The sequence below is a fragment of the Lepeophtheirus salmonis genome, chromosome 5, assembly GCF_016086655.4.
Source record: "Lepeophtheirus salmonis chromosome 5, UVic_Lsal_1.4, whole genome shotgun sequence".
NCBI lineage: Eukaryota > Metazoa > Arthropoda > Copepoda > Siphonostomatoida > Caligidae > Lepeophtheirus > Lepeophtheirus salmonis.
Window position 1 is genome coordinate 14,166,664 of NC_052135.2, and position 24,802 is coordinate 14,191,465.

The window sequence follows — 24,802 nt, forward strand, 5'->3', positions numbered from 1 at the left end:
GATTTTTAACGGAAATATTTGTCATTTTCTGAATAATTTTTCGATTTTTTCTCTGTTTTTTTTTTTCAATTTATTCATCAAACGTCAATTTTTAGTTTTTAAAGAAAAAATGACACAAAACGATGCTTTTTGACCAAAAAAAAAACGAAACAAATTCTGTCGCTTAATAATCAAGGTAGTATTTTCAATTTCCGGAACACTTTATTAAACAGTTTTTGCAAAATTTGCAAAAATAAACCAGTTATCGAGTATTATTTTTTGACAACATTACTCTTCAAAACTTTTTTTTTTGCAAGCATAAAAAAAAATTGGTAGTTTGTGTTTTTTTTTACAATTCCAATAAATGATACATTTTTTTTTTTGAAAAATTAGTGCAAAAAAATGTTTTGCAATTTTCTCTGCGAATTTCAATTTGATAATTTTTTGAAGTAAATAAAAAATGTATTTCACTTTTAGACAATGTTTTAGATGCATATATATGTGTATGTTATTTTAAGTTTATACACATTATTTTTTTTATATTCATAATAATACTACTAAGGTAACAACAGGCTATAATAAGAGGGTTTTTTTGGGGGGTGGAGGGGGGAGTTGTTATAATAAGACTTTGTCGATTAGCTAACTTAACCGGATTGATATAGTATGAAGAATCCAAGAAAATTAGAATATTAGAATTATCAGGATTTTAGCAAGTAAAGTATATAAAAGATAAGTGACTATTATATTGTAAATTTCACGTCGGATTTCTTATTTTGCTTCAGATTCAGACTGAAAATGAATAGCTGCCTCATTAAATGTTTAAAAGAAGAAACACATCTTTTCTTTTAGCGATTTTCAATTAAATTGTGAATTGTTAATGTTAATAAGTAAAAATGAAAAAAAACAATCATTTAAAAATAACAAACATTTTCAATTAGAATAGATACTTGAATTCTTTTTGAACACTACTTTAAAATGATCATTACATATACATTAGCAAAGTATTAGATTATACTTAATCAAATAAAAATTAGAACTTTAAAGGTGTATTGGTAAATACTGAATATAATAAATTTTGAGATGCATGATTAGCATAAATTATTTGAGGAGCTGAAATATATTCGACATGGGACTGTTAATATGGGAACCCTGGGCCCTGGGATTCCTACTCCCCTGCCATATGAATATGTTCAAATTCATATAAATATGCGTATCTTTGAAAACAATAATATTTGCTCAAGCTTTGAAATTTCTAATTCCAAGTATCGTTTACCATCTCGAAGATGAAATATAATATCATTTTGAAAAGTTTATGAATTTCTCATTCAATTGATGTTCTCATAAATCAAGCTACGAATATGAAAAATCATTCTTTAAGTTTGTCATTATAAATTCATAATATGTAAATGATTTGACAAATTTGAAATCCAGGGCGAAACGTATGTATTAAAATATGGAGTCATTCAAAATATACAGCTCTAGGTAATTTTGCCTTAAACAATTTCGCCTTAAAGCCATTTTTCCTCAAGGATATTACGCTTATATATATACATAAATGAGATTTATACGTCCTTTTTGTTATTTTTGCTTAAAATTGATGTTTTTTTTTGCAATTTTTAATAAAAATACGTAATGTATGTTTCTATAAAACGTATTAAATGGTAGTTTTCTGAGAGAAAAATGATGGAATCATGCCCCAAAATTTCAATCCATACACTAACAAAATCTCACAATATATTGAATTTAAACCAGAGACAAAATAGGTAATAAATTTATTAATTAGTTTAATAAGAAAAACAAAAATAAATAAACACGGCAACGATTCGAAGCGAAGAATTGCTAATCACTTCTCCGTTAGTTATTATCATTAGACATGATGGATTATTCATACTAGAAAAGACTCATGGAATGACAAACAAGCATAATATGAGGCTAGATGATAATTCCATCATTATTCCAACAGAAATAAACATTTAATGCATTTTAATGGTAATAAATATTGCATCTTTTTGATTTCAACCAAAAATAAACAATAACGGCATACAAACTTCATTTATTTATATGTTAAGGCAAAGTATTTTAAAGCAAAATTATCATGCTCAGAATATTACTTTCTGCAAAGGTCTGAAATATGTTAGTCTTGGTAATCTAAAATTTATTTAAAGAAAAGAGCTTATTTTATCCCTTGCCACCCCTTGTCTCAAACCATATTAATTTTTATTGATTTTCATTTTTATAATCAGGAGTGGAAAAAAGTCCATATACTGCAAGTCCATGCTGGGTCACAAGTCTTTACTCATAAGTCTTAGTTAAGGCCAAGTTCTTGAATATATTTATCAAGTCCTCATATTTTTTTTGAGCTCATTTCCAATCTATTATTATAATATAGAGCATGGGATCTAATCCTTTTGCAACTGAAGGCACACTTATGATTGTCAAAATATTTCCGAGGTACACCTTCCCAAATATATGCGTTCAAAAAACCAAACATGCTAATTCAATAATAATTAAATGGGCTGTAGATATGTCCTGTGTCACTCTCAGCTGTAATGACCAAAATACATATTATGCTTATCCTCAGTGAGACACGTGGAATTGCCTTTTGGAAATAATGAGATCAAGCCGGTGGGATGGATGAGAGATTGGCATGCAGAGCAGAATCCAAAGTTGCTTTCAGTTTATTCCTTGCCTCTGATTTTGTGACAGTCATAATGGAAAAACCTGACTCACATAAATATGTGGTGGTGAAAGGCAACAAAAAATTTGATTTCCCGTTTAGACAGAGAAGGACATTGAGTATCCAAGCACACTTTGTCTTTTTTTTGTTCCGCAGAATAATTTTATTTTTGAAGCCCTCAATTTTGTTTTAACTGTTCACTTTGATAAATAATAATATATAATCTAGTGCCTCTGCAGGACACTAGATCATACTCTACTGTACAGCAGTGTGCCTTGGCATACTGGTTGATAATCTCTGATATAGGTTCCATTGTGTTAAAGCTTTTCATGAGTTCAGTATAAAATGTGTTTCGAGTTCAATTCAAGTCTCAAATCTTTGATTGTGATATCAAGTCGAGTTGCAGGTATCAAAACGTGGGCTCAAGTCCAAGTCTCCACTTCTGTTTATTACTGAAATATTCATTAATTTTAAAAACTGGTTATCTAAAACCCTCACTCTTGTTTGGTGCATACTTTGTGGATTTGACGATACTATTCTTCAAAAGACACAAAGTTATGTAATTTTAAATTTATGCTGTTTTTCCATGGCATTTGTTAATGAACTCTGAATGTACAAAGATATATTGGTAAATTTTTAACCATAGTAGTTGTTAAGTGATCTTTATGACCTTCAATGTAAATATATACAGGTCAGATGTTTATGACCAGTTTGAAACGTGTTTTGGATTGCCATTTCATTAATGTGTAGGGATTTTTTTAATGCCCTCTTGTCCTTCAACTTAATTTTAAATTTATTGTACCTACTCCTTGGAATTTAGCTAATTAAAAAAAAACACACAATCTTTTTATATAGAATGTGCAAATTTGTTTATTATGTTTTATATAATACTGAATGAATATATATACATAGATAGATGATATTGGCATGAGTCGAATTCATTTAACAGAATTCATCATAATGTAGAATTCTTCATAATTAATTTGTCCATCATTATCCAAGTCTGAGTCATCAATAATGCTCTCAATTTCTTCATCAGACAATTTTTCTCCCATGTTCATCATGACTATCTTTAGCTCTCTTCTTGTAATATATCCATTGCCATCCTGAAATAAGTTAATTATATGAATAAGTGGACTCATAGTATAGACAATGAATAGTCATTTTTAGGGTATAAACTAGTGTTGAGACTCGGTTCGACACCAACTTTTTTTTTGCATTTGGTCTTAAGTGATTTTTTCTTAAGCGATTTGGACCAATTTTTCGGTCCAGACAGCGTAACAGACCGTGACTGATTTTTTTTGTCTCAATTTTTTTTTTTGTCTCAATTTATGGACCGATTTTTTTCGGTCTAATATATATTGAGAGACTATTTTTTTGTAGATCTAAAGTATACGATAAGTTCTAGAACAAATACTGAATACATATAAGAGACGATTGTATCAAAAGTAATCCAAGCTATATTTGTTTAAACTTCGTATAACGTTATTGTGCTCGTAAAAAACATATGATGTCATGTTATAAGCAATTTATCTGTAAAGTCGGTCTAGACCGATTTTTTTTGGGACCGAAGTAGAGCGAATTTTTCCTTTGGACCGAATAGGGAAAACACTCAATAGGATTTTAAAAGATAATAAGAACTGAAAACATTATGAAATGTAAAAAATACAAGCTCAAAGCACAGTTTAGATCACAAGAAAATGCTACCACGGAGTAATTTGACTTTTCAATCCTCTTTTCTACTCTAAGTCACTGGCAACGGAACCATATCCACACTTTTTGTAAAATTTATATTGTTTAAGTTATAATAAAGAATTTAAAATGTCCAGAAATTTATTTTTTCGAATATTTTTTGTTCTTAAAAAAAGGTTATTTGTTCAAATTTAATCTCTTACAAAAAAATATTTGAATAAAAGTTTTTGTCTTTTCTAAAAATTTAAATAAAACATACCAATATGTCAAAAAAAAACTCAATGTCCCTCTCCCCAAAAGATCTGCAAACGCCTTTAATGACGCCATCGTATATAATTTGGCCCTGCCACTTGCAAAATACATTCCGCTCGAAATCTAACAAGAAACTATACATAAACTCTGCAACAAATCTTCAGTTTTACTCATTACCGTTCCCCCATTAGTGATTAATTTATACTTATAGTTATCTCTTCAAGAATAAAATACTATTGATAACAGTTTGACAGACATAAAACATCTTTTCAGTTTGCATCTACAAAGAGGCTTCCTCCTCAATTATCATATTTTTGTCATGTCTGTCTATCATAATACTGTTAAGCAAAAATTTATTGCTAATTTAAAAAAAAAAAAGTAAAATAATTTTATATTGATGTGAGATACGCTAATGTCTTTAGCAATGATCAGGGGTTCTCATTACGATTACGGATCTGTTTGTATTAAATGTAGGAATATTTTAGAGGTATTTTATTTTTTGTTGATGTTATCATGATAGTTGATAATAATTGAGTATCTACCCAATATCAAAACGTACACTATCAAACACTTTGAAAGCTTCTCGAATCTCATCCTCGGCATTTAATTCAACGTATTTCTTTGACATCATGTTTAAAAATGTAGGAAAATGCAAGAATCCCGAGGCATCACTGTCCACATCATTGATTAAATCCTTGAGAAATAAAATATTTTTCATAGAGTAGATGTTAATATACGTCATTATTTCACATTTCACCTGAATTTCCGACTCTGAAGGATTCTCACCACATTGTCGTAAGAGCCTTCCCAGCATTTTTGTGGTAATTATTCCATCATTATCAGTGTCCACATATTGAAATGCATCTTGATATAGGATAATTAGATCAGAGGGGAGCCAATCCGCCATCTTATGTTATCTACAAGTACCACCTATGAAAATAAAAATAATTATTCTAATTTTGGGTAATTCATTTTATGATTTTTTTCATTCACAAGTACCATGAATTATTATAGAACTAGTGTTTTTTTAATTGGGGGGGGTCTTGCTTTTTGGAAAATAAATTAAAAAATTTAATTATAAATATAAAAATTTTTGGAAAAATATTTCAAAAAATCTATAACTATTCACAGAAAATTTAATTTCTTGTAAATATATTTGCAAAACGTAGACTTTTGCAAAAAAAAAAATCAAAAATCCCCAACTGTTCAAAAAAAAAAAAAAATTCAAAAATCTATAAATTTTCTCAGAAAATAATAATTTTTGGAAAAAAATTTCAGGACTTCTCATTTTTTTGCAAGAAAAAAATATTTTTTTTGTAAAAAAATCAAATTTAAATATCAAATTTTTTTCAAAAATTAAATTTTCTAGTTAAAAGCAAAAATTCCGTAATTTCTTTGGAGAGGCAATTTTTTTTCTCATAACTTAGAAAAGTAATAAATAAGAATCGGGATTGCAAATTAAACCTTATTTTCCAAATGCCTATTCCAGAAAAAACACCCGATTCTCCGATTCCATTAATCGCCCCATTATCACAAATTTATACAAAAACATTCTTTCAAAATATTCAAAGATTTTCAAAAATCTTCCCTCCCCCCAGACGAGAAAAATCTTAGTCACGGCCCTGATGACTGCATCTAATTTTTACAGCTTAGTGGTTCTTTCACAATGTTTTGAATTAAGATGGAACTCTTTCAATATCATGACTCAGCAAGGTAACCCCTTCTACTGTAGAATGGATTCAACAACACATCTGTAAATAATACGTATATCAAGGATTAAAAAATAAAAAGATTATAACATATTATATTATTTAAAAAAGTCTCTATTTCTTTTTTCATATCAACTCATTATGTTTTTTTCTTATTTTCCCTTCCAGTCAAAAAAAAAGAAAGATATATAAATATTATTTGCATTCAAAAACGTTTAAAAATCCTTGATAATAGTAAAAAATAAAGTATACATTATAGTATCCTAATGTCCAGTCGTGCTTAACTTCACATTTCTTGATAAAGTAAAAATAAGAAGAACATAAAAATACATGCTAAATACGAGTGAATAATTATGTAAGATGATTATTTTGCAACATTAATAGTTAATTAATAAAGGTTGAAAATATTTATATAAGTCTTTGTTCTCGTTCTGAGTTGTTAAATTCCCTTTAAGTTATTTAAATCATAGTGGTGGCTTGAATTAACATTCACAAGAGGGAGAGGAAAGGCTACAGGGCATCCGCAGGGTGTGGGATGGTGGTCCTCTAATCCCAAATATATATATATATATTGTACAATTTTTTTACCCAAAAATTTAATTTCTTAAATTGAAAAAAAAAACCAAAAAAAAACGTCGTGAACTGTGTGGATTTTTGTTATTTTTTTCATTAAAATGTAATTTTTTTTGTGAATGGCTCTTGGTTTTTGAAAAAAAAAAAAATCAAAAAAATTTGGCTTTTATAATTTTTTTTTAGAAAAATTTAAATTTAATTTTTTAAATTTAAAAAATTTAAATTAATTTCTTTATGAGCAGCTAAGAATTTTAAATATTTTTTGAGAAGCTATGACTTTTTGAATTTTTTTTCCAAAAAATGTAACATTAAAAATTTAAGAATTTGACAATATTAACAATTTAAGAATTTTAACTTAAGTTTAAAACCTTTCTTTGATATATAATACTTATATTGGCCCTCGTATGGCCTTTCAAATTAAATATTTATTTCTCATTACTGATATGGAAAATCAACTTTGAATACTACAAGTGGGATTTGCAGGCCCTCCAAAGGTTTAATGAGAAAAATTTGTTAATAGAAATTGACGATAATTTGTCCTAGAATACAAAATTAATCCACACTCTATTTTTAGAAAAATTATTCTAGGTTGCTTTTGTGTTGATTTGCAATAGATAATGTTTTTAACATATACTTAGGGCCAGACATTTATGAGAGCGCGAGGAGAAGGCGGGAGCGAAACATGCAGTACAACTGAATTAAGATACATGTTGTCATCAGTTGTTTGTTATGCTTTTTGGGGGAATGAATTCCTGCTTAAGAAAGGATAGCTCTCAACATTTATAGCAGTATTAGTGTAAGGAAAATTGTAAAATTATATTTAAACATACAAAAGTGTTCAAAAAGTAAGTGTAGATTTCAAATTTTGCGGGCAACGCATATTTGCTATTTTTTTTTTATGTTAGGACACTCGCCACGAACATATATTTACTATTTCAGCAGCTATGTAATATGTTTAGTTTATTTGTGAGAGGCATAACGGTTAGAAATTTTTTACCTGTTTGGACACTTCTTGCTATTGAAAAACATGAATCAAAGAATTTACATCAAATTTTGTGTTAAAAAGGAAATTAAGTGCTCCAAAAGACTTGAAATGTTGACAATGGCATATATTGAAACCGTTCTGAATTAAAAAATATGTTTACAAGTGTTACAAAATCTTCAAAGATGGCCGAGAAGACTCCAATGACAAGCCTTTCTCTGGACGCCCAAGCACGTCAACAACAGATGAAAACGTTGAAGCAGGGAAGAAAATTATTTTTGAAAGCCGTCAAATCCCTATCAGAAAAGTTGCTGAGAGTATTTATATATCGGTGGCCTGGTGCCGTAGTTTTTTGTTTTTTTGCCAAGTGACCAGTGTCAGCGAAGTTAGCTCCGAAACTACTTAATTTTGACCAAAAGAATCAAGACAAAAAAAAAAAAAAAAAAAAAAAAAAACGCTATGTTTCATCAAATTTTAAATTTTTGCTCACTGTTTTTTTCGACTTCCGTTCCGTAGTGCATCAGGAGTTTGACCTCATAGTCTTTTTCTTATTCCCAAAACTAATGAACCTAATGAAAGGACGGATATTTGAGGAGATAAAGACTGCATCACTGGAAGGGCTCAAGGATATACCGAAAATTGCTTCGAGGATTGGAAAAAGAATTGGCACAAGTGTATTGTATCTGAGGAAAATTACTTTGAAGAGGACGACATAATTATTGATAAATAAATGAATATTTTCCCTAAAAATACAAAGTCACCTTACTTTTTGAAAACACTTCGTTTATGATATTTTTTTATCGGTGTGTTTAAAAAAAATACACCAAAATTAGGTGAGAATTTGTCATTCAGAGTGTTATGTCATACACGACGATCTATAAAAGAATGAAGTAAAAATAGCACAATTACCATCAAAACTGTTATATTTCTAAACGTTTCCCTTGGCCTTCAAGCAAATATCGTTGAGGGCAATTCATATTTATTTATAAGCGCGTGGTTAGGATTTTTGTTTGGGTAGCAAGGCACTTTCGCCCGAATTTGAAGACGTAATAAAACAGAATTTTCCTTCGTGCTCTGTTATATAAGCGGCAATTGTCGTACTCATAAATTTTGGGGAATATGTCATCGGGAAGACAATTTCTTTAGAGCACAATGGCGCTGCAAGTACTAGTTTCTATATCAATTTAATATAATACTGTTTGTGATGTATCAGTAAGTCCGTACCACAAGAAGGTTGGAGTTATAAAAAATTTGAACTTTCGGTGTGTAAAAAATATAAGCAAATACTAACACGGTAACTCTGACAATTTGAAGAATGTTTGGGAGTAGAGCAGATTAGCTTGTTAGATTCGCTGTAAGCAGCTATAAGAGGGCGGGGAAGGAAATAGAAACAGATCTCAATCCGTATCTAGCACGGTGTTACCTCACCAAAAATATACAACGCATTTTGATAACAGCTGTCAATTTTTCTGCTTCTTCTCTCTTATTCAAGGGTATGAACATTAATTTGTTGAACTAGGCTAAGCTGCTTCTAAACTGCGAATAATTCTAATAATAATTCAAAAGTTGAGAAGAATGACCTAAGGATCAATAGCTTTTGGCCTTTTTTCTATTTTTTTTTAATCAGAAAAGTTGGCACGATACAATAAAGGTGACGCTGTTCTTGAAGTAAGAACATAGACAGGAATTATTTCGATGTCGATACTCAATTCTACACTGAGAACTTTTGGATTTACATGGTTCTTTTAAGCACTCTGAAAAAAAAAAAAGAAAAACCTACAAAACCCCTTAATTTCAAAAATTACTTTTTCATCCATGAATACTTATTTTTTAAATCTATTTTCACAGTAATAAGAAAAAACTCGCGAATGTCATGATGATTAAAGACTTTTTATAATTAAAGCAATAGTTATATAACATTTTATGTTTCTAAGGTACATTTTTAAGGACAAATAAAATATCAAGGTCAGAAAAGATCAACTTCTTGTATATTTTTATTCTAGTATGCGTACTAGTGTGTCCAATTTTTAGGGGTACTTCTTCATTTTTTTTTCTTCTAGAGTACTTAAAAATCCTTTTGCGTCCGAAAAGTTGGGTTAAAATTTAATTCGCTCATTTTCATGAATTAAGATCCCCTCCCCCCTAATCTGAGTCCAACTAGGAATAACACATATAACTCCGCAATAAATCCTCAATGTAACCTTTTCGTCTTTCACACACAAGTGATTACTTTATACTTTTATTTTATCTTCAAAAGTAATGATAACAACTTTGGGATTAAAAAACCCTTTCCAAGTTGCAACTACAAAGATCTGACATTCTTTTAACACCATATTTTTATGATTCCAACTATGGTACTGATACCCCGAATGAAACTTATTCGGACTTTATATATTTATGTGAATAAAGAATCAAATTGATCATGTGGCAATCGATTTTTCGCTCAAGACATTGATCCCTTATCCCCCAGCCCTCCATTTGAAAAAGCACAATCGCTGTTGAAGAGTCCCACAAATAGTGTATTTTTTAATAACTTCGGAACGATTTCAATGTTCATTATTTATTCATTCTAATGACATACATTTACATACTTTAAGCAACAAACAAAAACAAAAAATACATCATCGTCAGAAAAATGTCTTTAATATTTGCAATGACAAAAATATTAGAAAAATCATTTACATTTAACCTCATGACCTTTGAGTGAACTTCAAATAGAAAGGAAAACTTTCTTCAAAAAATTTAAATAATCAACTAACAGCTATTCTTTATCCCAATTTTGTCTGATCCTTGACTTATATCTTATTCCACTGGAATTTTCAAGGATTGAATATAAATTTTTAAATGTTACTTGTTTAGATATACGTTATGTTTATTATAGCAATGATGGATTTGCTAAGGACAACTCATATTTACAGACAGTTGAATATGTTTTTTACTCAATGCAAATAAATATATATTCTCAAATATATTGAGACGTTTAATTGATGTATTTCGTTTCTTTGACTGTGAGTACTATATACAAAAATAGACATATTGCTTAATATATATATTATAATGTATTTATATACATCAAAGAAGCAAATGAATCGAAAATTATTGTGCATTTCTTTCTACAAGAAATAAACGTGACGAAACGGGGCCATCAGCATTATTTAATAATATTTTTTAAATAATAAGTGTGTTTAATGTTCATAGAATGCAGGTGAGATACAAATCCGTTAATGTTAATTAAGGTATGAATGTACATATTTGATTTCTCCTCGTAAATCATTAAGTGATGATTGATGATGAAATGAAAAGCAGATAACAATGCGTTAAAGGATGAGTAAGGTATTAATATTTATAAATCAAATTCATAACTCGTTTTTTTAATAGAAGCCTGTAAAAAGAACCCCCCCAAAAAAACAACCTCGCATGTTGGAATTCTCTAAAGGATACGTGATTATGAACATATGATGATACATACGTATACACAATTGTATATACCGGATGGAGCATGGAAATTAGAATACTTCTGTTAAATCCTAAAACTTAACGGTTATGTGAACCAATTTCAAGGCTACAGCTCCGTCAAAAACTGCTGAGTATACAGGGGTGGGCTTAGTATCCGAACAATATTAGGGGCAACTGCAGGATTATAATGGGGGAGGGGCTTGCTTTCTGCAATTTTTTAAATTAATCCAAAAAATGAAGTTTAAGAGAAAAAATTGAAAATTTAAATTTAATCGAAAAAAATTTCAGATGTCAAATTTTTTAAAGAGAAATTTCCAAAATCCATAGCTATTCGCAAAACTTTTGGGAAAAAATTAGAAAATTACATTTTTTTTGAAAAAAAAATTCAAAATCCATAGTGATACCAAAAAATTAAATTTTTGGAAAAAAATTCAAAAATCTAATTTCGAATATTACATTTTTTGCTTAAAATTTCCCTAAATTCACAACTGTACACAAAAAGTTAAACTTTTTGTACATTAATTTTAAATTCATGGGAGAAAAATTTAAAAAATCTATTGTTGTTCACAGAAAATTAAATTCTTTAGAAATTTAAAAAAAAATTATATTAAATTTTCTAGTGAAAAGCAAACATTCCTTAATTTTTTTTGAGGGGGGGGAGGGGCACTCCAGCCACCCCTGCAGACACCCCTAAATATTTTAACTAAGCTTAAATAATTGTAGATGACATTTTATGACAAAATTTATTATTTATGAAATTTAAATTGAAAATTAGCTGTTGTATCATTCAATATGAACAGCCTCGGCATAGATCACCAACTATAAACGGGACATAAAGGCATAGCAGGCTTTTATTACATTTTTCTTGTTGAAGCAGGACATATTCTTCTTCATAGAGAGATTCAGGGATCTCAATGAGGTATGGGGATATACATCACATGGGTTAAGGTAAGGCTGTTGGAAGGCCACTCATCCGCTTTGATGACGACGTGAAACTGGCTGTCAAGGTAATGCATGACAGTTTTGGCAGCATGACAAGGCACTGAGTTTTGAAAACTCGTGAACCTTATATCTTGAGTATATGTGGCTTCCAGCCATGGTATCCCGACATTCTTATGTAAGTCCAAGTGCACTGAGGAGGTCAACTTGAGACTGTTTTTAAAAATGTGAGCCAGTATGACATTCCTGTCACTGGAGATCAAACCTAACACTATTATCTTGGATGGGATCTTGGTCTTCCTCACAGGAGAAACATTAATCGCTCCTCCATCAGCCCGAAGTCATTCTTTGGGTTATAGCCAGCGACAAAACTGAAGTTTAATTAATTACTGATTAGCTTTATAATGCCTGGATTTGATCTACAAATTAGGCAAAGTTTCTTGTCTCTTTGCAATCTGATGTCCTTCATCTTCATGCTAAGAAAGTAACGACTTATCCTGATGTAGGACTTTCAGCCAAGATTTTCCTTGATGGACATGGCCACGTTCTTCCTACAGATATATCTCCTCCGAGAATGATTAGCCATTGAGATGCTAGGATTCGCTTTGATGGACCTCTTGAGCCTACCCTGAAAGTGGCCAGTCTGCTTTTTTGCTTTGTATGATCCACATGAGGGATGGAAAAGCCCTTTACTAACCTTTAGTCGCTTGCAGGGATCATAGACGATGCTACATGCATAGTTTGTCACTTTTATGATTGCATATGCATCGTTGTAGCCCTCGAACAATTCTGCAATGACTTAACGTTTGTCCTCTGGCTGCTTCATGGTAAAACTGAAATATTAGGTATCAAAACAAAAGATTTTTATTTATGGAGAGTACTTTTAGGTGAGCTTAGCAAGATAAATACCCTAGATTTAAAAAAATGCAATTAAAATGTCCGTATACTTCTGGCCACCTCTATATGTTGGGTATCCTGTATCACATGTTACTCTCATGGTAACAATGAGTTCAAAGAGAAAGGTTTGGATGAATATTTCTGCACTTCTCCGGGTGGGAATAATACCCAGGGATATTTTTGACCAGCTTAAGGTCTTTAGAACACAGTTTATCTCGAAAAATAGTGGCATGCAAGCAGTGAGAATGAATAGGAAGCTCTCAGACGCAAATACTGCCAATTGGGTCAGGAAAAAACTTATGGCCAAAGTCGATGTCCCCCCTATATCTTTGACTTGCACCCGTTCTGGCCGCATGCAGAGTGAAGGGCCTGCACTATCCGCCACACAAACATCAACGCCATTGATAAATAATTGTTATTAAGCAGAGTGTTAAGAAAAGTTGTGGCTCCACCTATTTGTTATTGAATTTATAATTGAAAATTGTTCTAATTTCAATGCAACATCCGTTATATATAACAACGTTTGAAATAAGGACCGCCAATGTTCATTGACAGACCCATTACTATTTCCAACAAAAAAAAATCAAATTTCTTATATTTTGTGCTAATAATAGTCATTGCTGTCAAACTTTTTTTAAATTGGTAATTAAATGAAATTATGTTGGCGAAATATGTCGATACAAAAATATTTCCTAGAAGTACTTTTCTCAAAATGGAGTGTGAACTATATTTGCATGCTTTTTTCAAAAAATGAAATTGTGTTCCCTAAATGTTGAATATTTAAGAGTCAAATATTTCTGCTTTTATTCCTTTTGGCTATGTAGATAGTATCTGTTCTTACAATAAGCATTAAATCTTATACTAAAAAGTGAGAAGTCTTCATGAGTTGGCCTGGTATTGCAGTATGTCCACTATTCCCCCCTCCCCTCCAAAACCAAAACCAGTCAAATTTGGAAATACATCTACACAATAAATGCATGGTAATTAGAAAAAAAATATTTTCTTTTGTTTGAAGTGTAAAATTTTGCATTAAAACAAAAAAAGACCAAAGTTTCTATAAAAAAAAAAAAAATCTTAGGCAGCTATAAATATAAACATAAGAAATCGAGTTATGACCTTGTCTATTGACTACATGGTTAGATAAATTATCTATCACACTTTACATATGTTATCAACAAATAATTACTTATAATATTAAATATGGAATATTTGAATAAAACATAAAACATGTTGCAGGGACGTCATCAAGAATATATATATATAAATATTTTTTTTGGGGGGCGGGGGAGTGGAGAAGCTTAGTCCCAAAAAAAAAAAACAATCCTGAAGTATTCACAAAAAAATTTTAAAGTTAATTTTTTGGCAAAAATTTGTAAAGTTAAATTACAAATATTTAATTTTTGGAAAAAAAAATTCAATATTTGAAAGTATTCACAAAATGTTTTAAAATTAATTTTTTGGAAAAATTTGTTAAGTTAAATTTCAAATATTCAATTTTTTGAAAAATTTGTTAAGTTAAATTTCAAATATTCAATTTTTTGAAAAATTTGTTAAGTTAAATTTCAAATATTCAATTTTTGGGAAAAAAAATCAAAATTCCACAATTACTAACAAAAAACTAAATTTTATAGAGAAAAACTTGAAAAGTTAAATTTTTTTGAAATATTAAATTTATTGCTCTGCTCCATAATTTGCTAGAATGACTTTATTTTTAAGAAAATGAATCTTGAAAAAAAAAAATTTACCCTATTTTCACATAAATATTTTTCATTTTGACCAAAAATGTCTAGAAAAGCAAAAAAAAATTAAATGGGGGAGGGGGTTACATCTCTTCTAGCCCACCCCCGCGGATGCCCCTGAGTTGGTTACATTCCTCCTTCTTTTAAAATAATGGCAACATTGGACGTCATTCTAAACACCATGGTTCTATTTTCACATAATTTTTAGGCCCCTCCTCCAATAAGGGCCTTATATGGATCTTTTCTTTACTCCCTAGAACCACATGCTTCTTTTGTTGCACCCTCTAAGAAAAAAAAAAGATAGAAATGCTTTAACACACATATTGGAATGCTTCAAACTATCATTTTATATTTGCGCCAAATGTTTTGATGAGTTCTAGAAAAATTAGCATAGTATATTCAATATGGATAATTGGAAAGTAAGTTACATCTGACTAAAACGTACACAATATACATATCACCAACATACAACACATGGATAAAGAACTGTAATTTGTAAATTAGCACTTATTTCAAATTAGACAGTCTTGTGTACATATTGTTCATACTTTTTACATAATTCCGTAATGATCTGTGTCTATATATTTACACTGGGTGCGTAATTGAAAACTAAACATTTTGAAACTTGAATTTTAATTTAAGAAGCTAGTGGAGGTACGAGTTTATTAATTATACTTCTTAGAGATGTTGGCACATGTGTTGGAATTTATAATCTTCAATGTAGCCTTCATCGACTATGATAAGGGCCTTGATGCGCCGCTGGAACCTCAAACAGGTGGGCATAATTTTGTTTGGCAGAGGTTTCTGCAGGATTATATATTTATAAATATTTTTTTTAATGGGGGGAGGGGTTGTCACCTGGTGAGAGGAATTATCAATTCCTTTCCTGTGTGTTTCTCATTTATCCCTTCTATAAGTGTCCAGTTCTCAACCACACACCGGGTATATCTAATCTGATTTTTATCATTTCATCTAAAATACAAGCTTCAAATCTGATTGTGCTGTTCTTTTCGAAATTTGTCTCGAAATTGCGCTCTAAAATAGTGTTATTTCCCACATTTATGTACTAGAATCAAATTTAAGCATTTCAAAATGTGTCGTAAATCATTTTATATCAGAAAATAAACAAAAAAAAATTGTTTATTTACCCATTATATAGACTGAAATGTATAAATATATATATCTATACGATGTCTCTCTTTTTTCAAAAAAAAAGAAAAGAAAAAGATTGATGAGTTCTCTATTTTTTCAAATGTTTGTCCACTGTTCCATTTGACGTCGTCATTCAACCCATCTTGGTATATTATTCAGCTCTACGCGGTTTTATGTTACCTCCTCTCCCCCTACCCAACTAGGATAGACGTAGTTCTAGGCCTTACCTCCATAAGTGACAACGTTGTTTGTGTATGTCCCCCTGGTGTGATTTATTTGAAATAGTACAATATTAGGTATAATACGAATATATATAATATTTGTGCCAAATGTTCATTGTTAAAATTGTAACATAGATTATAATCTAAAGAACATAACTGATTGATTATATCTTAAATCAACTGAAACAGTATTTTATGAATGTACAAATACAAAACAGCAATAATCCTTAGGGGGCGAGGCTAGTTGCACGTGGGTAAGCTCAATTTTATAGCAAATTTCTAGGAGATGTGTTTCAATGCTTCTTAGAATAAATACCTATTTTTATTATATTAGCTACGGTTCTCACTCGAATCTGTGCTTTGACATATTTTCTGAATTTTATAACCTGTTCATGCTTCTTTTTACATTCAAATATGAGCTTAAGTTCTATAACCTTGTTTTTTACAAAAATATCAATTATATTTGTGGTTAATTTAAAAATTAAATCTTGTGAATCGATAAGCATTCAGTAAAGTATAAGTGTATGGAATAAAAAAGACTTTAAGAAAAGAGGCTATAGACTTATGAATTGATTAAGAATTTATAATAATCTTAAATACTGATAGGTAGGATTGAATATCCAGGGAATCTGCAGAATTATATTTTTTTGGGAGAGGCTTGGCATTTGAAATTTTTAGAAAAAAAAAAATTCAAATTCATTTTTTTGAAAAAATAAGAATATTTTGGATTACTTTTTTCAAAACTTCCGACCTTTTCCTCAGAAAATGACATTTTTTTGTAAAAAAATTCTAAATTAAATTTGAAATATTAAATTTTTAGGAGAAAAATTTCTAAAATCCATAGCTCTTTACAAGAAATAATTTTTTTGTAAAAAAATTCGAAAATCCAGACCAGTTAATAAAAATAGAAAATTTTTAGAATTTTTTTTTGAAATTAAATTTTAAATATTAAACTTTTCGGAGAAGAAATTTCAAAATCAAACAAAAAAATTTCTAAATTTTTTTGAAAAAAATATTTAAATATCAAAATTTCAATTTTTTTTTCAAATATTACCTTTTCTATTAGGAACAAAAAAAATCTTTTTTTTTTTGGGGGGGCACAGCCCCTCAGTCCTCCCTTGAGGACGACCTTGATGCTCTAAGTATTTTCGGTTTGTAAAAAAAAGAAACGGAAAACCAACATGACAAAACTAAGCATTTAAAGAATGTTTCAGAGAGTCATGACGTTTAATTAGATCAACTGGGAGCAACTGTGATTAACGTTGAATAGTACAACATTGTTCTTCAAACTAAGGACATTCCTATCAAATCTCTTTTTGTAACAGCTGAATTCTTGTACTCGAACGTTATATTCAAAATAATGTCTGCCCCAAAATGGCAAACTGCCATAAAATAACTAGTCGTCTCAAAATATTTCTAAGTCTATGACATGAATATACTTGAGGAACATGTTTCTTGATTCATTATTTCTTTTTAACGACATGTCGGCTCCATCCATAGAGTATCTTTATATCAAAACAAAGAATGTGTGTCGTTCATGTTGACAAATTACTAGTTGGGACAACTCGGGACATACACAGTGATGATAACCAGTACCACTTTGGGTATGTAAAGAAAAGAAAAGGAGGATTAACATGGTTGTCCTGACAATTTGAAAAATGTTTTGGAGGAGCGCAGCTTAACTGTCATGACGTTTCATTAGATCAGCTACAGGCAGTTGTGACGAGGGGGGAGAGAATTAAATATACAAGGAGAATTATTCCGATGTCAATCCTCAATTCTACGTACAACAAGGACTTACAATTTTTTGCAAAAAAAGTTCAAAAATACAAAGCTGCTTACAAAAATTTTCAAAAAAGAAGTTTCAGAGATTATTTTTTTTGAGAAAAGGTTATAAATATTAAATTTTTTGGACAAAAAAAAATTCAATAATACATATTTATTCACAAAAAAATATGTTTTTTGGAAAAAAAAATCAATTATTAAATTTTTGGGTCTCTTACTTAATTTCCCCGAAGGACCTTTTTTTTAAGAAAATTAATATTTAAAAAAAAATGTTTTTCCCAATTTTGTTTAACTTTTTTTCATCCCAACCCAAAAAATTCCATGAAGAAGCAAAAATTCCATGTATGTAATAGAAAGGGATGTTCACTTCTCCGGAATTAAATAATAATCATAGCAGCTTTGGAAAAGAAAATTCACTCTTTAGGTTGACATGTCCAAAAAAAACGGGTCAGCAATATTTTCTTTTTATTATTCGTTGTGAATAAAAAATAGAAGCTGAACAGTAAATGTTGAAATTGAAAGAGTTAATGAAAATATATATTGTTTGGTAAAAATTAAATTTTTATCCAATTATACAGATACTATTATTATTTAATGATCATTGTACATCTTTCGATTTGTACCTGATGCAAAAAATATTGACATCAAAATCGATCTTATTGCTAAAGTATTATGTTATATTGAATGTTTTGAAATTGATGCCAAAAGTTGCATTAAATTGATTTAAACATTACAAAAAAAAAAAAAATAATATTATTAGTGATGGGACGATTAATCGGAAATCAGAGAATCGAGTTTTTTTTTCTGGAATCAGTATTGGCATAGGTGAAATAATGTTTAATTTTCGATTCCGATTCTTATTTTATACTGGTATTTAACTAATTATTAATTTATATGTTATGAAATACCCCCAACAAAATTGAGGATTTTTTGCTTTTTACTAAAAAATTTAATGTTAGAAATTTTTTCAAAAATTAAATATTCTGTAAATACCTATATTATTATAATTTTTCGCCAAAAATTTAATATTTGATTTTTTTATTTAAAAAAATAGTATATTATAAGTTTAATATTTGATTTTTTTGTTTAAAAAAATAGTATATTATAAGTTTAATATTTAATTTTTTTTCAAAAATTTTTTTTTTTTTGTGAACAACTGTAGATTATTGAAATTTTTCTCCAAAAATTTTATTTTTTCTGAGTAACTGAGGATTTTTTTTTTTTTTTTGTGAACAGCTGTGGATTTTGGATTTTTCAAAAATATTTAGTTGTTTAGTTGTATATTTTAATTTTTTTCGAAAAAGTTAATTTTTCAAACTTAAAAAAAAAAAAAAAAAGATTTTTTGAACAGAAACCAATATTAAAGAATTTGCATCGGGACTATTTTTTGGAATCGCCCCATCACTGATAATCAGGTCTCAATATAACTTCAACAGCTAAGGAACATCCCAAAAAGGGATTTTCGTTCCAGCTAGCCCTGCTCTTTCCTAACTATCAGGGGTTTCCTCCCACCTTTTCCATCCCTGCAAATGAAATAAGTTTCATACTCGCAAAATTAATAAATATATACGCATGTTTATCCATGGGAGCAACTCATATGCCTTTTAATCTATATGAAGGACACATAGGAAAAACAACAGAAGAACAACGCTTTGACAAAATTTATTATTTTATTCTTATTTTATACACTTATCTCAAGGTTGATAATCATTCCTTTAATTTTTTGTTCTTTTTGGCTAAAGACCTTTAACACTTCTTCAAATATTTTGTTATATTGTATGATAAATGCATTGTTGATGTACATTGTACATGACTATCACATTAAAGTGTACACATGTAGTAACTAACTTTGATACATAACCATGGAAGAAATCTATTAAAAAAAGTTATATATATTGTGACAAAAGGTTGCAAAATATTTCAAAGACTATCCTCAGTTTTAAAAGTATGTGTGTAGACATATTCATGATAAAGTTAGGTCCATGACTACGGATCTATGTGAGCAGTGGTTACTCCAACCCCCTCCCAACAATACACCCCCGTAGTTGTAGCTTTGTTGAAAGGAAAACTTTTTTGTGTTTCTCTCTTAAAAAGTATTTTTTGTCAAAATACAAAAAAAAGCTATTCATATATTTTTTTTTCTCAAAGAAAAGGCCATTCGACAAAATCTTCTCTTTCCCAAAAAGTTTGACTTACAATTTTTCAAAAAGTTTACCACTAAATTTGTTTTTCTTAAAAAAGGTAGTTATTTGTCAATTTTACATTTTTCACATTCTTGAAAAAAAAAAAAAATAAAATATATTATCATAAACCCCTCAAAGAAAAAAAAATGTTAGGAACGACCCTGGATAAAGGTCGTTGCCCGTATTGTCTAATGATACTACAGACATAAACGTATATTCAATTGCATCTTCATGAAACCTCATAATTTGATTATACAGGGTCGTTCAGATAAATCCTGACTACCTTTGGAGCACAACATATACAACTATATGCGTATGTTACGCATAAAGTCTAAATAATTTTTTGTGTTTTCAAATTTGTAAATGATGGCAGTTCTTCTGAAAGAAATAATAACCATGGCTTTTATAAGAAATGTCATTTAAAAAATTGTTACAATGCATTTGCCAAAAATGGTCAAATTTTAAATGTTTTGTCCAAAATTAACCTCCCACTCACTCCAAAGGAAAAATCTCTTAATGGTCTTATAGATAGAATCTCTGCTATTATGTATTCAGCAGTTCACCTATAAAAATGTTTGAGAACCACTGTTATTTTAGAAATCGTGAAATATTTCGTGGTATCAGAAGGAAAGATGATGCCCATTTTTTTTTATTATTTAGTGGTCCATTTGCTTACATTTGCTCATATGATCAGCCTCGGTCCCATGGTTCAAAATTATTGAACTGGTCAAGTTCATATGTTCGAGTTAAGGTAGTGTACTAGAAACTTTCATGTTCGATATTTGCTTTCAAAAAGGACACCTCTCCTCCGCCACACTGCTACAAAATAGATTCCCCAAGCGTTCGTACATGCTTTATCAACCCATTAAATCCTGTTTCAATAAATAAATAAAAAATATATAAAATTTAATTTCTTGATTTTTTTTTTTTGTCAGTACTGTTTAAATGGAACTCTAAATAATCTTTTTTACCATTAAAAAAAAATTCAGTCAAGTTCTGCATTCTGTTTATTGAACACACGTTCTATTGGAACGAAGTTCAATTTGGTGTTCTGTTCACAAACCTGTTATGTAAATTCATGAGTTCTGTGCTCAAAAATTAGAGAATAATAATAAAAGCTATTGCAAAAAAACAACACTGAAAAAGTGAAGATATCTAATTAAACTATTAATTAAGTATCAGAAAAATTGCTCGATGTATAATTTTTATTTTAAAAACTGAAGAATTGTAAGATTATACAGCAACAATGATTTTTTTATCCATTTGAAAAAGAAACAAACACTAATTACATCAATTAATTTTGAAATTCCACATATAAAATTCTATCTGAATTATTTAAAAAAAAAAAATAGGTTTTAATCAATAATTATTATAAGATTTTGATAGATGGGGGCGTTCTCTCTGTCTTTAGGTAGTATATTTAGATAATATACATCTATCCACAACCAACGACACATTTTATATACATATGTATGTATACTTTTCTCCTTAAAAAAGCATCTTCAAGGTCCTACTTTAACAATGGATTTAATTGACCATTTATGTAGTGCCCTTGATTTTATGATTTTTTGTTAATGTTTAATACTTTACTTCTATTTTAACGCTAACTTGCTGTCAATTCATTAAAGAATATTCACGAAATAAAGAGAATTATTCAAAGAATTGCATAAAATATGACATGGTGGTGTGTACAAATATCAAACACAAAAAATGAACGGATTAGACCGACGATTTGAACAATATTTTGAAGAAGAGCAGCTTAGCTGTTATGACAAAGTATTAGATTAGTTGCGAGTAGCTATGAGAGAAAATAAATTATCACAAATACCACTAAGGAATTGCTCCGACTTTGATCCTCAACTCTACTCTAAGTCCAACTAGGACTTAGACTTATAAAGTTACTAACGGTAATACATCTAAAAGACAAACTTTGCTTTAACAATATAGAAAATAATTCCCCAAGAAATCATCACTCTTACTCTCCGTTTCATGAGCACAATTAAACGTACCTACTCAATACTTATATCAATTCATATGTGTTCTTTCCTCAAGGATGAAAGAATAATTTATATGAGTTTGAGAAAAATTTTTTTTTTTTTTTGGGGTGATTGATAAGTATTTTAGTCTTTGGAGCGCTCACATGAATTATGATATACATACGAGACCATAAATAAACAGAAACATTGTCCTTGTTATACATGCACAACCCCTGCAATATTCACTAATACGACTACATTACTATTTCTTATCTTAAAAAAAAGATATATGATTTACATCAGAGAGCATTATATACAGTCCACCCAGTAAACAAGTTCTATGATATATGATGCACAGTCCTGTTTCATTAATACGACTACATTTTTCATTCTTAGATCAAAATATGTTTATGATATAGAGTACGCCCGGTGACTCGTTTTCAAATATTCATACCTCCCATCTCCTGTTTAAAAATCACGGCTCTAATTGAAAAATGGAGTTGGAACTATGGAGTTGTAAGTTTTTGATTTTTTTAAATGTTCCTTTAATTGCTTAGATGGAGTTGCACTGTTTAATTGTGATTAACCATTATAGTAATGCCACATTTACTCCAACTAACCTAGTAATCTTGTATGAAGTCCATATACATACTTTAAGTATATTTATTTCTCCAGGAATCACCTGGGCGTGAACATACGCACATTGAGTTCAAGAGTTCAATTTCTGTCGAGGGGGTTGTCCATAAGCTACGTCGATTCAATGGTTGTTTATTCATCTTTTCAAACTACCAACTTGTGTAACCTTTAAATATATTCAAACAGCAGCAGTCATATGTTGCCTGTTAGAAGGTTGTGTCAAAATTTGACGTGTCTGGTTCAAACTAAATCTGAGTAGTAATTGAGCAAAATGTATTACAACTATGCCTGGTGTCTCCAACTTTAGATTTACATTGGCTGTGAATGTCAACCCACGTTAGGATCTACAAAACTAAATTTATAGAATGACGGTGTCGTATAACTTTAAATATTTTCCATTTTACAAGGACTTTCAGATGTCAAGTCTTTGATTAAAAATAGTAACATACCTTTACTCTGTTTTCTTATCTTTAATACAAAACACCTGTGCATGCGTTTTATTTTCACTTACAATGGCATGGATCTCTCATTACTGAATAGTAGAAATTCCTTGTTGTTAGGTCTACATTTTAGTCACCTACGATTAGAGTTGCATAAAATATGACTTGCCTTTTAAGAAACCGAAAAATGACAAAGTAATCATGAAAATCGGAATAAGGTTTTAGAAATGAGCAAATTTGTTGCTATGACTTTTTATTAAATTACCTTTGAGCTGCTATGAGAGCAATCACATAAACACAAATTCCACTCCGTATCTGGCAAAGACATAGGAAGGAATTACTCAAATGTCAATCATTAATCCTACTCTGAGTCAAACAAGAATTTACACTTATAATTTTCTAACCACTCTTCAGTATTACTCTCCATCTTTCTTGCGAACACAAACTAGTGAATACTTTATACTTAGATCCTCAAGAATTAAGTAATAAATATAACAACTTTGAAAAATAAAGAAAATACTCTTCCGATTGTCAACTAGAATGTGATATCGCACCCTTTACGTTCATATTTTCTACAACTCTATATAAATTACTGTTTATAGCAGTAACAGGACAAAATCTTCTGTGAGACAATTAATTAATAATTTTTACTTTGGGTAACTCAACTTGGATCAGAGCCGTGGCAAGGGGGTAGGGAATATTTTAGTTGGGAAAAATGGGATGTTACTCGGAATGTTTGATTATTTTTGTTTTCACTGGATAAAAAATTGAAATGAAGGTCATTTAAAAAAAAGTAATAATAATGTATACTCTTTTTTCTATAGAAAAATGACATTTTAAAAACACTCTTTTCTTTAAAAAAAGTCATTAAAATAATTATCGACTTAGTTTAGTAAAGGGATCCAAAAAGATAAAAAATAAACAAACTTTATTTCATCAAAAAATAAGCCATTCAATCCAAAAATAAACCTAATTATTTATCAAAAAGGTCAGTTTTATTCATACTTTGTAAGATTTTAAAATGTATTACCCCTTACACCAAAAGTGTCAAAATATTTAAAGGAGTTTGCGTTTTTTTTTTTTGCACTTATTTTCGACAAACATGCTTTTTCTTACCTTACTCTAAAGGTTGATTGATTAAATTTCAATTATTGAAGTGGCACAGAACAAATGAACATATGTACAACAGAATATTCCTCCCACAAGTATAATTTTTGACACACTCATTGAACTGCTCTAGAAAACACTAACTAGGAATAAAAAAATACGAAATATATTTTTTCAAGATTTCTTTCTTTTACTTATTGTTTTCACATAGCATTTCATTTAAATACCCTATGTTAGAATTGATTAGTAACCGCTCCCATCTTCTGTGTACATATTAATATGTATTTCAACTTAAAATACTTCATAATTTTTCTGTGTGCTTGCTCGTGTAAACATACACACGCATAAAAAAGTTGCACCCCACATTAAAAATTCATTATTCAGGGGCTTCCGAAGGATTATTTTTG

At 29.6% G+C, this 24,802-nt stretch overlaps 1 protein-coding gene across 2 annotated transcripts; it reads right to left on the reverse strand.

Moving 5' to 3' along the window:
• Positions 1-934: 934 nt before the first annotated feature.
• LOC121118788 (neo-calmodulin) lies at positions 935-24,541 on the reverse strand. 2 transcript variants are annotated; one of them, XM_040713372.2, is made up of 4 exons: positions 24,405-24,537; positions 5,358-5,530; positions 5,160-5,294; positions 935-3,762 (listed from the first exon to the last, which is right to left on the reverse strand). In XM_040713372.2, the coding sequence occupies exons 2-4, from the start codon at positions 5,505-5,507 to the stop codon at positions 3,595-3,597; spliced, it is 453 nt and encodes a 150-aa protein (XP_040569306.1). In that variant the 5' UTR covers positions 5,508-5,530; positions 24,405-24,537; the 3' UTR covers positions 935-3,594. The 2 variants fall into 2 exon arrangements, with proteins under 2 accessions (XP_040569306.1, XP_040569307.1); XM_040713373.2 differs by having other exon boundaries at positions 3,501-3,762; positions 24,410-24,541.
• Positions 24,542-24,802: the final 261 nt, after the last annotated feature.